General features: G+C 35.7%; 1 protein-coding gene across 1 annotated transcript; it reads left to right on the top strand.

Moving 5' to 3' along the window:
• Positions 1–15172: 15172 nt before the first annotated feature.
• On the top strand, positions 15173–16220 carry LOC128670399 (uncharacterized protein). Its single transcript, XM_053746033.2, has 3 exons — positions 15173–15600; positions 15747–15845; positions 15950–16220. Exons 1-3 carry the CDS (start codon positions 15349–15351, stop codon positions 16157–16159), a joined length of 561 nt encoding a protein of 186 aa, XP_053602008.1. The 5' UTR covers positions 15173–15348; the 3' UTR covers positions 16160–16220.
• Positions 16221–16286: the final 66 nt, after the last annotated feature.

Below are 16286 nucleotides of genomic sequence, written 5' to 3'. Positions count from 1 at the left end.
TTATGGTGAAGCTAGCATGCGATTTGATCCAGTCTTAGTTAGTCTTAATTATTTTAAGCAAATGTTTACAACCAGGTTCAGTCGTATCAAATCAATTCATTTATTAAGAAATTAGATTGTATATTACAGCTAGCTTTTGCCCACAACTTCGTATGTGAGTAAAAATCCGTTTCCCATGGGAATGTCAGGAAATCCCTTCTTAGTGCTCCCCTACACTGTCCTAGGAACCTACACACCAAACTTCAGCGTTCTACGTCCAGTAGTTTCGGCTGTGCGTTGTCTGTCAGTCAGTCACTCAGTAACACAAGAGTTTTCTATATATAGATAGATAGAAGATAGTAGTTTCTCACAAGCTACAAACTATTGGCATTTCAAAACGACCACTGCTGAGGGGAAATGCGAAACTCATTTGAGCAGTGTTGGTCCCTATCATGCCAGAAGGGCTTACCATTATTGTTTCTTACATACGTACGTTTATTGACCTTACTGAATAAATAAATATATATCTTTAAAACCCGCTAGCTGTGGTGAGGTGACGGCCTCGCGCCTCACCTTAAAGACGGCGACCTTTCCCAAGGTTTGCTTAACTTTCGTAATTAAATTCGCAAACTCTGCCTTCGTTACATTAACTATTTTGGCGAGTTCAGTGATAATTTGCAATTAATGCCTTATTTGAGGATGTTACTAACTGGAAGTAAACAGTAATAATAGCTTTGCTTATTCGGTTTAGACCTTCACAGGCATTTTTCTCGACATTTTATAAATATTATTTATATTTATATGATAATAGGTATTTTTTCGGTTAAACTGTACCTCAAATGATAGAAACGGTACCCTTAATCACTTCGTTGTTTGTCTGTCAATATCCTTTTCTATCAGTAACGTATGTTTATTTAAAATCTGCAATCTCTTTTATTAGCTATTAAGATGTCAAACTTGTACTCGGAAGCTAACGTGTGGCAACCATATCAAAAGATATGATGACATGAAAAATAGAATCAAAACAAAAAGTAAGCATAAAAACTGAAAACTGTTAATAATATGAACTTCAAAAGTGTATAAGACTTTACGGTTTCCTCGGTGGATAAGTCCAAAACCTTAAAAAAATATTATTTTTTGAAGTGAACACAAGAGCTCTTTTGTTCTCACTTCTCAGATTTTGCAAGAAAAATATTGTGTACTCTCTCTCTCATCTGAGCGAGTACGCTCAGATGAGAGAGAGAGTCACATATCGAAGTGAGTCACATATCGAATTTGAATAAACTGCACGGTAATTGGTGCTTACCTTTTCGCTCAAGAGTCAAGAGTTACTGCGAATTACATAGTGACAATCCGGCAAATTGCCACGGGCTGCCAGCCGAAAGGGGCCCTCGCCCAGCTTAACTAGGTTTACTCTGTCTACCCTAAAGTGTGATGCTGTATCGGCCACTGGAACTGTGAGGAAGGCTCCAGGAATGGGCGTTCAATCAGAAAGCGTATCTACTGGAAAGAGCCCGGCTCGGTTGCTCCGTTGCGTCGCTTGGATTTGTGCTCCATTGTAGTCCATAGGTTTCGACATTGACGTGCGTCAACGTACGTTAGTCAAATCACTACACAATTCCTGCGCTGTCCTTCGACGGACTTGAAACCAACGGAGGACGAGGGATCAATAGGGCCGCTGCGGTCTGTTCCTGAATATAAAGGAACTTTTTTCTCATCAAGAATCCATATTTCGATACTAATATTATAATTGTGAAAGTCTGTCAATCTTTTACAGACCATTTTAATGAAATTTACTCCATATATAGCCGATATCAAATACAGTGGCGTAGTACCGTGGACGGAGCGGCGGATAAAAACTAAGTATAGCTACGCCACTGAGCAGGCCCGTATTGTGTCGCGCCGCTCCGCAACCGCAACCGCATTTCTCCGGCTTAGTTACGGAGTTACGTAACCAACGATAGCTCGCAACTTCATAAGCTGTATTCAGTTATTTTCAACAACGAAAATGCATTTTTTTTTTTATTGAAAACTTTATTTATTTGAATAATAAAAGATCGCGCCGAATTGGGGACCTCCTCCTTTTTTGAAGTCGTTTAAAATTATTACTAGTATTATAGCCACTATCTTACCCAATACTAATTATTGTACCGATTGATTTCGTGTCAATTTGAATCTTTACTTGAAAGCAAAAAATACATAACATAAAAACGTTATAAGAATCTCACCTCAGATATTTACGTTCAGTGCTTTCCACCAAAGTATTTCAGGCGATTTCAGAACGTCTCATTCTATATATCCTTTAGATTATTTTGCTAAGTGTTCCAAGCGTTCAGGTACCATTTGGCTAGTATTGAGTTAAGGCTGTATTCAGATAGTTAAATAGTTTAATAATATACGAGTATGGAATAAAGAAACGATTAACTTTATTCACATTTATTCGAAGAAAAAAACATTTCAAAGTTTACACTTACAAAAATCAAATTATTCAACAGAAATTGAAAGTTTAAACTGCTAGACTAAGCTGCTAGCAGTTTAAACTAGTAACTAACTAGAGTTCTAGTTGCTAAACATACAATTGCAATTGTCTCACGTTGTGTACATGATTTAAAGACGTTTATTGTATGAAATGGTAGTAGCCCTTTTCAATGTCATTAAGTACATTAAAATCAAAATGGCAATTTTATATATATTTTTTTTACATAATCTCAAATATTGCGGAAACTGCAATCTGCCCAGTGGTACCTTTTTACTTAGAACACATTCGCCCAATTAATTTGTGGGCATAGAATTATGTTTTGCCCACAAATTAGTTGGGCAAAAGATTATCTAAGTTCAGATCGGAGTTACACTATCAATACATAATTAATTAACTATTTTTTTTACCACAGATTACATATAAAAAACCTATCGATAGTTATCTGGACGTCCTCCATCAGAGAGACATTAACATCGCATTATATCAATTGCATATAAAGCGTAATGTACATAGGTGCACTTTCACTGTCCCGCTGTTTATATAACAGTTGCAATTACGACACTATGCGGGTTGGAATTATATATCATTGTTTTAAGATATTTATGTTTTTAATCGGGTTATTCAAAAACAAATAGATACGTACTTAATAACATCACAATAAAATTAATACACGTAGCGAGTACCGAGTGGTTGGTTAAGACGCCCGTCTGTGGATCGAAAGGTCCCAGGTTCGAATCCTACGCGTGCCACATTTGTGTTCCAATATGACTTATGTATAGTATTTTATATCGACAACTACTTGCTTCCGGTGAAGGAAAACATCGTGAGGAAACCTGCACACTGGTTGATTATTAACTTGTGTGTGAAATGGAGAAGGCAATGGCAAACCACTCCATTAATAATGTCAAGAAAGTTGTTATGTGTGTTTAATTCCACGTAATGACCACGACCCTCAGCCATGAGGAATACGACTATGAAGAAGAAGCGAAGCCGGGACTGGTCGCTAGTATATTATAAATCCGAATTTTAAGAAGTGATATAAATATATATAATACATTTCATTGGTCGGTCAATATCAGTTTTTTACATCCTAAATGTTGAGAATTATGCATAATTATACTGAGATCCACCGTTGTTGATTAATTAAGTAAGATTAACGTCTTTGGAGAAAAGTCTGCGGTGAAGTTTGTTGCACCGCTTCTTCATCTGCGCTTTGGAAGTCGCTTCGGTAGACTATCTAGGAATACCTAGGTGGATCAGGGGTAAATAAAGTTAACCGTAGAACACCTAAGTGAACCACGCGTACAGAATTTTAACCGTGGAACACCCAGGTGAACCACTTTGGTGGTCAACGGCTCAGAAAGGACTTAGTTTACAGTAATCGACGTCAACAAGTTATGTTGTTCGAAATGGAATAAAGAATTTCGAATTTGAGAACACTCACCCACGTCCATCACTTCTGAATAAATAGGTCAATAATATTAAGGTCTCATCTGAAAATCAGTGTATCGCCCCTCTGGGTGATAGATATATGTACTGAGATGGGCCTTTTTGTATTGCTGCAACACAGAACACTTGCTCTTCAATTGTGCTTATGAATATTGTGTTTTATTTTGTGTTTTTAGTCTGGTTGTGTTGTTGTTTTACAAATATTTTCTTTATCTATAAATTATTTTAATGAACAAAGGAAAATTAAATGCAATCAAATATGAGCCTCAACATTGTTCAAATATTCTTGAAGTGTGTAATGACCACGCGATCCTCAGCCATGAGAAATATGACTATGAAGAAAATATAAATAAATAAATAAAAATAATTATATTAGGACATGCCACACAAAACGCATAAAAATTCGATTATTTTTACATATTTAATGATGCCAATAACAATATGGCAGAACGGTACTTAATATTCCTTAAGTGGCGCGACGACGTCCACGACGAACCCGGTGGCGCAGTGGTAAAGTTCTTGACACTGAACCGAGAGGTCCCGGGTTCGATCCACGGTCGGGTCGCGATGGAAAATGATCTTTTGCTAATTGGCCCGGGTCTTGGATGTTTATCTATATACGAGTATGTATATGTTATAAAATATAGTATCATTGAGTTAGTGTCCCATAACACAAGTCTCGAACTTACTTTGAGTATCTATATATTGAGTATCTCAATCTGTGTGATTTGTCCCAATATATTAAATTTATTTACTTATTTAAGTGAATAGTCTTATATCGACTAATACTAAAAGTTTAAAATAATATTTTTCTTTAATAAGAATCATAAATTTATTATAAATTTTATTGAACAACTAAAATAACTTAAAATAGTTAATCAAGCAAAACTGTTAGTAACAATAAAATAAAACTAACTTTAATAGTTACGAACGAAAAGCAAAATTTAATAATAATTGATTATAGAGCTAAATCAATAAAACAACTAAAGCTGGTAATAATATTACTAATAAAAACAAAATAAAAGTGACAAATTTATAAATAAAAATTAAAACAATAATAGTTATTTACAAAAAAGCACGCGACGTCGAACACTGCAATTTTCCTAACAATCTAACGCAAACAGACGTACGTATATACGCTGGTGTGCGTGTGCGCAGCTTACATAATACCGGGGAGAGTGCATTCACTCCGCGGGGCGGGAGAGGCGAGGCGGGGAAATGCATCGGTGCAATGCGCGCGCGCAAGCCATTGTAGTTAGAGCAACTAATACTTGTAGAGCCCGCTGTCTTCTATAGTGGGTGAAACTTATAGCCTTATACAAGGCATTAAACATTATTAAAGTTCAACACGATACACTTAATAAATTGCGTTCTGAGCACGGTGTTCCTACATAGATAATTATTCTACGCAATATAATTCTTTTTCAACTTTATCTTTCTGTCTCATCTCAGTATTTAACCGGCTTCTTTATCAGCAGCAGAGACACTTTCCCCGACTATTAACCGCGGGCCCACCGGCGATAAAGGGCGCTCTCCAGCTCTCCCAACTGTTACATCAATCCAATGCTTCATTTTGACGTGTTAGAAGAACAAACAAGCACACTTTGACTTACCCTTACTACTAACAATTTGACATTACTAGAGTTAGTATGAATTGAACGACATAACAAAAATAACAATTGAAAGTGTGCCAACAAGATCATAATTTATTCTGTAAAAAAAGAATTATTGATTTTACAAATGTTTACACTAAATCTCTGATGTAACACACTTAATCACCATGCCTGGTCTTCACTTGACTGCGCGCTCTAGCAAATAAAACGTTATACTTACTCTATACCATTGTACAGTGATATAATATAAATTAATTGTTAATTGCAGATTCGCGGATCAATCTCTCAAGAATATTGACGTAACTGCTAATTAATTAACGACAATAACTAACCTTAATAATTAAATATGATTAATTACATCTGTTATTATATGTATGGTCTACTAATATACATATGAAAGTGTGTGTATGTTTGTGATTGTGGCAATTATTAATAATCAATAGATCTGTTTGTAACTCTCCAAGGTTTAACCGTCTCTCTATTTATCCCTGCTGCTTCGTCCGCCGTTTAGTGTGCGAGCCCAGAGTCCGCTTAATTTTCAGGCCATTGTTGCAGATTCAATTTAAATGAAAGTCGTTTATACTTGTGTGAAGATACGCTTAGGAAGGTAGAATTATGAAATATTTTATTTTTTATGAAATCTGAAATTAAGGAAGGCTTTTAATTTTAAATTTTAAACCATTAATAGACAAAGAAAGTTATTAAGTAGATAAGTTAAGTTATTAAAACGAACGTACGACCACGGCGATTTAGTATCAATTTTTTATTTAAATTAACTTAGTATTTATAATTTAGTTTTAATTTTTAATTTAATTCGGTGGTTAATAAAGTAACTAGATTTTGTGTTACATATTTTACACCGAAATTTAAAAAATTATGAGTTATTAAAATATCTATGGTTAATCACATTAAGATTTATCATTAATAAATAAAATTATAATTACGTTACATTAACCGAAAATTTGAATTTTTAGCTAATGTCAAATTTGGAGAGATTACAAAGAGTACACGGATAAAAACCGGTCTTGAACAGAAGCTTATTTAAGGATATTTTCGAAACTGTATAAATTATAACAAAATATCCCATAAACACTAAAATTTAAGACATTTATTATTTAAACAAAACATAAATTTAAAACAGGAAACAATATTTTATATAGTTATACATTTGGCATTTTCCTGGTGTCTCAGTCACAAAGCGTCAGTACCGTTCTTCTCCACCACGCGTTGGTCTTCGATGTTGGACTATATGGTCGCAATAAAAAAAAAAAATGTCATCTTGACTTCTCCCCCCTTCCGTCTAGACTGAATACTAAATACGTTTTTCACTCTCAACAAAATTTAATAATCTTGTGCAATCTCGGCTGATGTTTTATTTCATCGAATACTTTTCTAACATTCGACATCCTTAGGGTTCGATTAAGAGACCTGATAAACGGTTGAAGTAAGCGGCCGGTTGTAAAATCACAGCCGAAGCTACAACATTTTAAATATGTTATAATATGCACATATTGTCACTAATAAATACTACATGTTTATATGATAATCAATGTGTACAGATTATATGCTACGAGAGAGTGGAATCTCCTGACACAAGCAAATTATTGTTTAAAAGGAGGTTCCCACAAATTGTATTTTGATATTTTTACACTAATATCGGGCTTCGGGGCGTCAAAGCTCCGAAACCAACCGGTAACACGCCAAGTCAATAGAGAGTTGGTGAAGGTATGAAACATGTATGTGATGTATGCAAGAAATTCCTGATCGAAGACTTTCCAACCCCGTTTTCATAACAAAAGCCCTAACCCTGCGCTTGCGTGTGTGCGCCCGCGCACGCACACGCTCTCACAGCCAGCGATCACTTTCACTTCGCTAACTATTCCTAGGCTCTGTTCACGTTGGCTCAGTAAATATATAATGACGTCAGTAAAATGAATAGTAAAGAAAATTGCTTGAATAAAACTTCGAAATGACATTGCAATAGCGACCAATAGCCACCTGTTGTACTCGTTTCATCATTCTAATACAATTAAATGTCATGCTCGCTTAAATAATAAATAACTTTATTACTTTAAATTACTTAGTCGTAAGTATTGGCTTTCACAAAATCTAATTCCAACTTTCACAATTCTTCTTTTGGAATGTTCACTAAGTCTCAAACATAATTTCATAGAATTTCAAGAAGTGGGCCCTCCTCAGACCACACGCACATGTTTTATAAACTTAAGAATGGTATCTGTCAAATCACAACTATATGTATTTTCTGACCTCCGTAGCTTACAATAGTATATATTTAGGTGGACGATCTATTTGAATATAATTTATTACAATTAGTTGAATGCATAGGTTTCAATTATTTTCCTAAGCATATATTTTTTTCTTGACAGTGAATTTATTTCCATGAGTCACTCCCGCGCTCCTAGACACAACGCCAGTTTGCTTTCGCCTTTACACTGCTATCAAGTTGCGCTCGAGTGTGTGCAGATTGCATTCGTTGCGTGTGTGCGTCTAATGCATTCACATCGGCGTAGGCCAGCGTCACTGGCCGCTTGGAAATTGAAATTTTATAGGAAAAGAAAATTAACTCGTAAACTAATAATAATACTAATGATAATGGGAAAGTAATTTTGCTATACTGATCACATTGCTACTGGATCTTTATACGAATGTGAGTTTATCTTCCGTCTCGAATGAGAATCTTAAGGTTTTCAAAAGAAATTGCGGAAGGATTTGAGCATGTTGATCGATGTTGTGTTGCGTTTGTCCGTGATAATTTATTTTCGAGATTCGAGATTTTGTAGAACCCGCAATTTTGGGTGTGGGTAAAAAAATATAAGGGTATAATTTCAGGGTGTAATTACAAAATCCATACTTCATATGCACTTGCGTGCTAGGTGCCTACAAGCGGTATGGGCGGTGTGGGGAGGGCCTGCGTTCGGCACAATGCGCGAGCGCAAAGGCAAAGACGTTCGTTGCTCCCGCGCAGGTCAACGCCCCTTTCACCGGCGCACGCGACGGCCACTTTCGCGATAACATTGCTAGACTTGGCGATTTAGAACGAGACGCCAATACATTTAAAGTTTAAGAGCAAAAGGGACTACACTGATTAAATGACCGTAGCCTCGAAGAAAAATGTGTCTAATTAATGAAATCATTGCGTGTTTATTGTCGATTGTCGGCTTTGCTTTATCGATATCTTTGCCCAACGCTGGGCAAAAGTGGGGACCGATCAGTCAATTGGTTTCACTTGCTTTGCGTTTTGAGTACTCAGGTAGAAGCTTCCGTGAGAATATCGGCAAATTTGAAATTTATCGCAGTTTCAAGGACTTGCAGTCAAGTTATATATCTGAGAAGCTTCAGGCATTAAGGTAATGAGTGTCGTTATCAATAAATAAACGTACACACATGAACCCTGAAATCAGGACACTACTTTTTTCGAGCAGTTTCATGAGAGGTTATTTTGTCTTAAAAGTTTAAATAACAAAATAAATCTAGACAGTTGACTCCTTATGGAATGATAATAGATGCGTAATGTCGGATATTCAGATACATTATCCCTTACGGGGTAGACAGAGCCAAGTGTTGCGGAACTCGACACTCAATATTTAATTCTTTATTTGCATCATTTATGTAAGTAACGGATCTTTCTTATATATAATTCGCATTTGCCCGCAGCTTCGCCCGCATGATCATTATTCTGCGAAAGCGGAAAACAAACTTTCAACCCACAATTTTTGAAAAAATCTACCCCTATGTTTGAACGGGAGCCTTTAACTATATGCATACCAAATTTCATCAATATCAGTCCAGCAGTTTATCCAGCAGACAGACAAAAAGACAGATAGACAGACAGACACACTTTCGCAATTATAATATTAGTATGGATAGAGACAATTATAATGACTCTACGGGCGCATCAATTGAAGAGGGGCTGACTCGATAGTTACGTTTAGCTCAGTTATAGATAGCTATCTAACACGGGAAGCATGGGAAAGGATCCCCTTTCCCTTGATTGACTCCTACAATCTGCACGGGAGGAGAATCTAAGATATTTTCTTCTAAAAATAGATACATATACTCTTTATTGCGCCATTCACAAGGAGTTATAAGTTACAACATTCAAACATAATGAGTGCAAAGGCGGACTTATCGCTAATGCAATTTCTTCCAGACAACCTTTGGATGGAAAGAGACACAAGTAAACTAAAGAGGGCGCAGTAAACTTAACAGTATTAAATATGTAGACAAAAAATAAAACATTAAAATAAAAAAAATATAGGAGAAATATATAAACATACAGACAAGCGTAAATGTTGTTGTTATAGAACAATGGATAAATATATATTAGATTAAAGAAGACTAATATAATGAGACTTTACTTGCCTCCTGAATGATGACAAGCTTTGGGCGTTGCGAATTTCAGCCGGCAATGCATTCTCACGAATACAATTTTATGAGTTTTGTCCATTCATTATTATTAACTAGCTGCGCCCCGGAGCGTGGGAATTTCGGGATGAAACGTATCTTATGTGTTATTCCAGGTTATTTTCTACCCGTGTACCAAATTTCATAACAATCGGACCAGTAGATAATGCGTGAGGTAACAAAGAAACACACAAACTTACTTTCGCATTTATTTATCTATTTTTTAAGTGACACGATAGTGCAATAAAAATATAGATATGTTTTATATTATGAGTGTAACTAATTAAATTATAAATTTAAGTTACTAGCTCTTGCCCGCTGATTCGCCCGCGTCAATTTATCAGACGATGTTCTTACAAACTTTCACCCCTCATGATAGTCGTTCGGGGGGTGATTTTTGGCAAATGTAGTCTATGTTTGATCGGTGGTCTTTAACTACATGCATACCAAATTCCTTCAAAATTGGTCCAGCGGTTTAGGCGTGAAAGCGGAACAGACAAACACACAGATAGACAGACAAACTTTCGCATTTATAATATTAATATGGATAATCTAGGTTCACATTTTTATTAAGAGTGATATCTTCAATTGAGTATATAACTATCATTTTATGACATAAACGCACAGTATAAACAGCTTTTATGCAATCCTAATGCAGTTAAGAGTAGAGCCTTACGTCCTAGGTTAGCGACGTATGTCTGCGTGGTGCGATTGGCTGCGTGCGACGCTGTGTGTATATGAGTAGTGTGCTATTGTTTAGATTTTGGAAATATAGTAATGGATAAAGGGCGTATACATATGTATATACGCCTGCAAATTTAGGGGTGTCGCAACGCCACCGATCGGGTCCACGGTATGGCATATACAAAGTTAGAGGCCATTATGGTATACACCAACATACCTTGTGAAATATTTGTAATTATTTTTTTTGTCAATATGAACAAGTTTTAAAAACCTTGTTGTTCACAATTATATACCATGTAATTTTATTTTCAGACATAGCGCCAGTGCCAGCTTTTGTCGTTCAGCTAGGATGCCGGGTCATAACGAAACAGTCAGGCAGTCTACTAGCTTTCAGAAACAGGGGGCTGGCTTTCTAAACGTGCTGTGAAACACGACCCCGAGTGTCAAGTAGAAAACTACAATAGAATATAAGCACTGACTATAAAATATTTAACCACTAAAGCTGTACAGATAAGAGAAGATAAGATAGAGAGAGATAAGAGAAGGATCTCTCTTGAATACTCCGTTGCATTCGGTATATTGAAACCGCTGTGCTGTGTATCTCGAAATTTTGAAGATTGTGAAGTGTTTTTACCCTCTTTGGGAATGGCATTGTTGCCTATCAGCTTGAGATAGAGAAAGATGAAAGATCTCGACCGACAAGAACATTGTTCTTGAATGTGGATAGAATAGTTTTGGTACTACCTACTCTGCATTACTGGAAGAAATTGTTCTCACTCTCATTATGTTTGAACATCTTGTTGTAACTTATAACTCCTTTGTGAATGGTGCAATAAAGAGTTTATCTATCTATCTACTGGGAAGGTAAATAAAAATTATATTATTTTTTTGAAACTTGAGTTATAAAACTCGTTGCCGTCCAACCAACACAAGCGGTGCTGACTCGTCATCACCGCACCACTGTTACTTTCCGCCATTGCAGTGAAAGGAGTCTCCAATCGCAACGAAATTTTAGGTTAGCTTTCATGATTCGCGCGTAATCACGGAGCGGTTATGTTAATGCCGGGTACACACTATCGGCAAACAATTCGTATAACTTTAGGCATAGATTCCTGGTTTTTCATTGCGATAAATCTCTCATCGAAAAAGCTCTCATCTCTATATTTTACGTAATATTCATTCTTTTGCGTCTGTCTGAGTTCATCGATAGTGTATGTATATAGCAGGCATAAGGTTAGATTTCATGATTCGCGTGTAATCAGTTTATATTATGGCTAGGGTTGCCATACTTTCCATATATAGTAGAATCCCGTACGTACATACAAATACTTGGCCGGGACGTAACTGATCGAATTAGTTTGCTTGTTTCGCTAAATTTAGGTTTGATATCATACAAATTGACAGAAATTTGTATTAAATCTGGACAACAGTTTATCTAAGTTCAGTTCTACACAGGTGAAGTAGCGGTGGTAAGCGATGCAAGAAACTCAATCGCAGGAAGAATTGTTTCAAAGACTCTGTTTTGTTTCCAAAGTTTACCCAAAAAATCACTAAATAATAAAGATTTCTAGGTCATTTTAATACAACTTTTCCTTTTTTGAATTGATGCCGTTCGACGACATAACATTCACTAACTGCCAGATTCATTTTCAAATATATAAAAAACTTCTGAGTCTGTGGTTTCATTCCGAACTAAATAATATATAGTTTATTTATATAGATCATTGTTCGTGAATTGAGGCCCTGGTATGCGTTATTTGGTATATAAATTAAATAAATACGAAGGTACGTTTGTGGCCGCCAACGGAGGTCGACACGTAACACCGAACATGCGAGGCGCTATGGTTTCTGAATGGTACTGAATAACATTACTGGCGACACCTTATAAATTTAATTCTAATTCTATGATGTCTGGCTGTAATTTATATATATATATTATATATATGGTATGTATATTTATTTTATACTGAGTTTTTTAATGAAACAAATACATTTTTATTCACAGTTATGTATTGATTTTCTGAAAATTCTTTTAGCAATTTTTAATATTTACCTGTGTATCCAAATACAAGGTCGAGTATCTACATAATACTGAAATCGCTTGAAGAGCTCTGTAGTTATTAGTTCATAGTACTTAAGACCAAATCTTTGAATCAAACCTTGGACTGACCTTTGTTTTAAATATCACTTTTAAGACTCATGGTATTTTCCATGAAGTCGTGGTAATAAAATGTTGTTAACAATTGTTTATTTACATACCTATTTACTCAAATGAATTTAAAATTACAATCAAATATCTTTCTTAACTCTCAGTACGATTAATTGTATCAACTCATAATTTACTCAAACACTTAATTAACTTTAATAATTATGCCTACTTATAAGCGAGTCGTAATTGTATTGTAAATTAGTTACCTACCTAATTATACAACAATAAGGTCATGGATCGGTCTATTGTTTTAATGCACGTAGCTGGACAGACAGACAGTCCGAACTTGAATAAGAAGAGTAGGTACAACAAGGCCATAGAATACATCCTATCTTCCAATAAATCGTGAGCCGACGACATTCATTGCCACACACACAAGACAAAGACGTAAAAATACAACAAAAATGGCAACCAGCCTAAAAAGTTAAATAACAAATTCGTTCACTAATTTTAGCATTAAACTTGAAGGTTGCGGCACATCAATATTTATTAGTTTTAAATAGAACACAAACAACTGGCAGTGTATGAAACGATCTGAAAAAAAAAAAAAAAAAAGAAAAACTGCAGACTTTTTGATGAGAAAAACTGTCAAATCAAAATGTAAACCGCGCGAAAAAAATTAAAACTATCACGATATCGCGATGAGCAGTTACGCAAATGTACAGAGTTTTGCTCAGTGTATTATTTATTGATTGTTGAAAAACAATGGCGGTCGCTCGCTGGCAGTGAGTCAGTGGGTCAAGGGTGCGCTGGCCTAGTTACGCAGCCGCGCGCCGAAATTCGCGAGTTCGCAGTTGCTAACCTCAGCGTAGGGAGGGGCCACACGAATAATGCATGTAGGTTTCTGAATATTTTCTTGTTTTTCATGTCGGATGTAAGTATTATTCAACTACTTAACGAATTTTAAATTTGTTGTAGTGTACGAATATATTTTAAGTCCAAGGTGGTCCTGAAGGTTTCGTCATGATTTGTATTTTTCAAATTTTCCATTATTTGAAGACCGTGAAAGACAATCTGAACATGGACTTGTGTAATTTCTTAATTATATATGTGTATTAAAAATGCACAATACCAATATAGAGCTGCAATGTATTTGTTTTATTTTAACAAACTTATTTATATAGCCCGGTAAACATTTTTTTCAAATTTATTTTAATAGGTAGGTACCTATTACCTATGCTTTTTAGAAAAAATATTTATTATATAGAACTGGAATTATCATCAAAGTATTTACATTTCAGCGCCCTTTATATTATTTATTTATCGATAGCAGTGTCCAGCAGTACAACACTAGCGAGGCCCAGCATTCAGGCTTACGTAACCCAAGTTTAAGGTCGACTAGATTTCGGTTGGTGAGTGGGTCTGCCCACAGCATATGTATGCAGGTGGCCATGCAGTGGTTACCCGGCTTTCTCATTCGCATGCATAATTTCCACTTGATATAATTCAATCAGTTATATCATGGATTAGAATGATTTGTAGAAATTTAAAAGAGACATTTTAATATCGATGGATGTGATGTCATTATAGAAAATGACTAGGCGTAGGCGTCGTTTGGCTTGATAGTAAATAGCAAATTAATTTCTTTGACTAAAGGTTATGATTTCGCACATAAAAAAATATGTCAGTTTCTTTTTAAATCAAGTTTACCTGTCTCCTTAGTAAATACTACTTCGCTGGCTCAGCCAAAGAGGATCTTGTCCTCTGATACTAGAATTTTCCAGTCTTTTCTATTGTGCCACTTCTCGCCAATACTATCTTTGGAGGACTTCCTTCTCAGTACTTTATCTCTCCAGTGATACCTACTTAAAGTAGGTACTTTCTTTATTGAAAAAATGTTTACAAAAAAATAATAATGCTTAGCCCTTCACAGACACATGTTATAGAGGCCTAATTTCTGTATAAGTGGTTTGACTCTTTTAATTGACATTTGGGGGTCAATTCTCACTGCATGTGATTTATTATCGAGTTTGATATTTTACCAAGGGTACTTTATCGAACGATTTCATCACAAAAAACTCCCCACTGTCTCCAGCGACACGTATATAGATGAGGAAAATAAATTATACATTAAATTATACATTTGTCAACATCCTAGATAATCTGGCTGCACATATTTTTCATTCCGAAAGCATGAATTAAAACCACTTCAAAATTGTTAGTTATTGTTTTTTTTTTTAATTTCATGGCTCCATCGTTCGCCAAAACGATGATTTGGCTTATAAAAATATTAAATGTATATTTTGATGGATTGACATCAAAATCATTATGACAATGCCAACCATATGATATTAAACTTAAAACATTGTGTAGTGAGAGTTAAATCACATAACCTTCCCACCGAATGTCGGATAAAATCCAAGGTGGAATGTACAATGGCGCCATCTATCGGCGAGTGGCGTAACTAACGGTCAATTATTTATTCGTTACTCGTTACCTTGGCCGCCTGAATAATGGGAGGATATTGATAAAATAAAGTGCTACAGCTTGTTAAATAATTAAATTTAACAATGGAAGATCCAGATAAGAGAATAAGTGTTCTGTGTCTAGGCCCTAAAGGATCAGGAAAAACTACTTTATTGAAGAAATTGCAAGACGCCGATGGTGTAGATTACACTTACAGTCCAGTGCCGACAATTGGCACTAATATTTACGAAATAAGTTATTTGAACAAACATGGAAAGAAACAGATGACATCGGTGAGAGAAGTTGGGGGAGAGATGGCGCCACTGTGGGGCAATTATTTGGATGGAGTTGAAAAGGTTGGTATTAGCTACAGATTATATAATACTTAAAGTAGAAAATATAGCACGCCCGCGAAAAATGAGAGCTGACTTATTGTGTTTTAACAATATAAAAATATCTTATAAATATTTTACCGGAGGCAAACATTTTCTCGTGATTGCAGATAATATACGTGGTGGACACGTCCAACCTCTGCCAAATATCTGCAGCCGCCGTTCTTCTTTACACACTGTTAGCTGAACCTCGTCTCAGAACTGCCAAGGTAATTGACATAATCCAATACATTGAACAATTTAAATTTCATAAAGTTCAATTCTATAGTTGCTCAAATATTGAAAGTTAAAATTCTCAATAATGATGTTCCAGTTCATCCTAGTCCTGAGTAAGATGGACGCTGCGTATCGTCAAATGCGCAACGAAGCATTACTCATGCTGCAGCACGCGCGACTCAGTAAGGAACTCAAGAACGCCCCCAAACTGCTGGAAGCTTCTCCCCTCACAGGCGAAGGCATTGAGGAGCTGAGGGCCTTCCTTGCAGAGCCTGTAAAATCTGCCCCTATGAAAATTACTATTTAACATTTAATTTGTTTTTTATATATTGCATAAAATTGTTAAAAAATTCTGCGTAGTTATTGCTTCTAGTGCCTCCGGTTTAATAAAAACTATAACTGTCAGTAAGTTGCCATTGTCAATTCTCTTTTAC

This window comes from Plodia interpunctella, chromosome 5 (assembly GCF_027563975.2).
Source record: "Plodia interpunctella isolate USDA-ARS_2022_Savannah chromosome 5, ilPloInte3.2, whole genome shotgun sequence".
Taxonomy (NCBI): Eukaryota; Metazoa; Arthropoda; class Insecta; order Lepidoptera; family Pyralidae; genus Plodia; species Plodia interpunctella.
Note: the sequence above shows the minus strand (reverse complement) of the source record. Positions and strands in the feature narration are given on the sequence as shown.

What these genes read in the sequence shown, in the direction of transcription:
- LOC128670399 (XM_053746033.2), top strand. Translation starts at nt 15,349, where the DNA reads ATGGAAGATCCAGATAAGAGAATAAGTGTTCTGTGTCTAGGCCCTAAA. An exon ending in ATTTGGATGGAGTTGAAAAG is followed by an intron (nt 15,601 to 15,746) that starts GTTGGTATTAGC and finishes TCGTGATTGCAG; the next exon opens with ATAATATACGTGGTGGACAC. An exon ending in CTCGTCTCAGAACTGCCAAG is followed by an intron (nt 15,846 to 15,949) that starts GTAATTGACATA and finishes ATGATGTTCCAG; the next exon opens with TTCATCCTAGTCCTGAGTAA.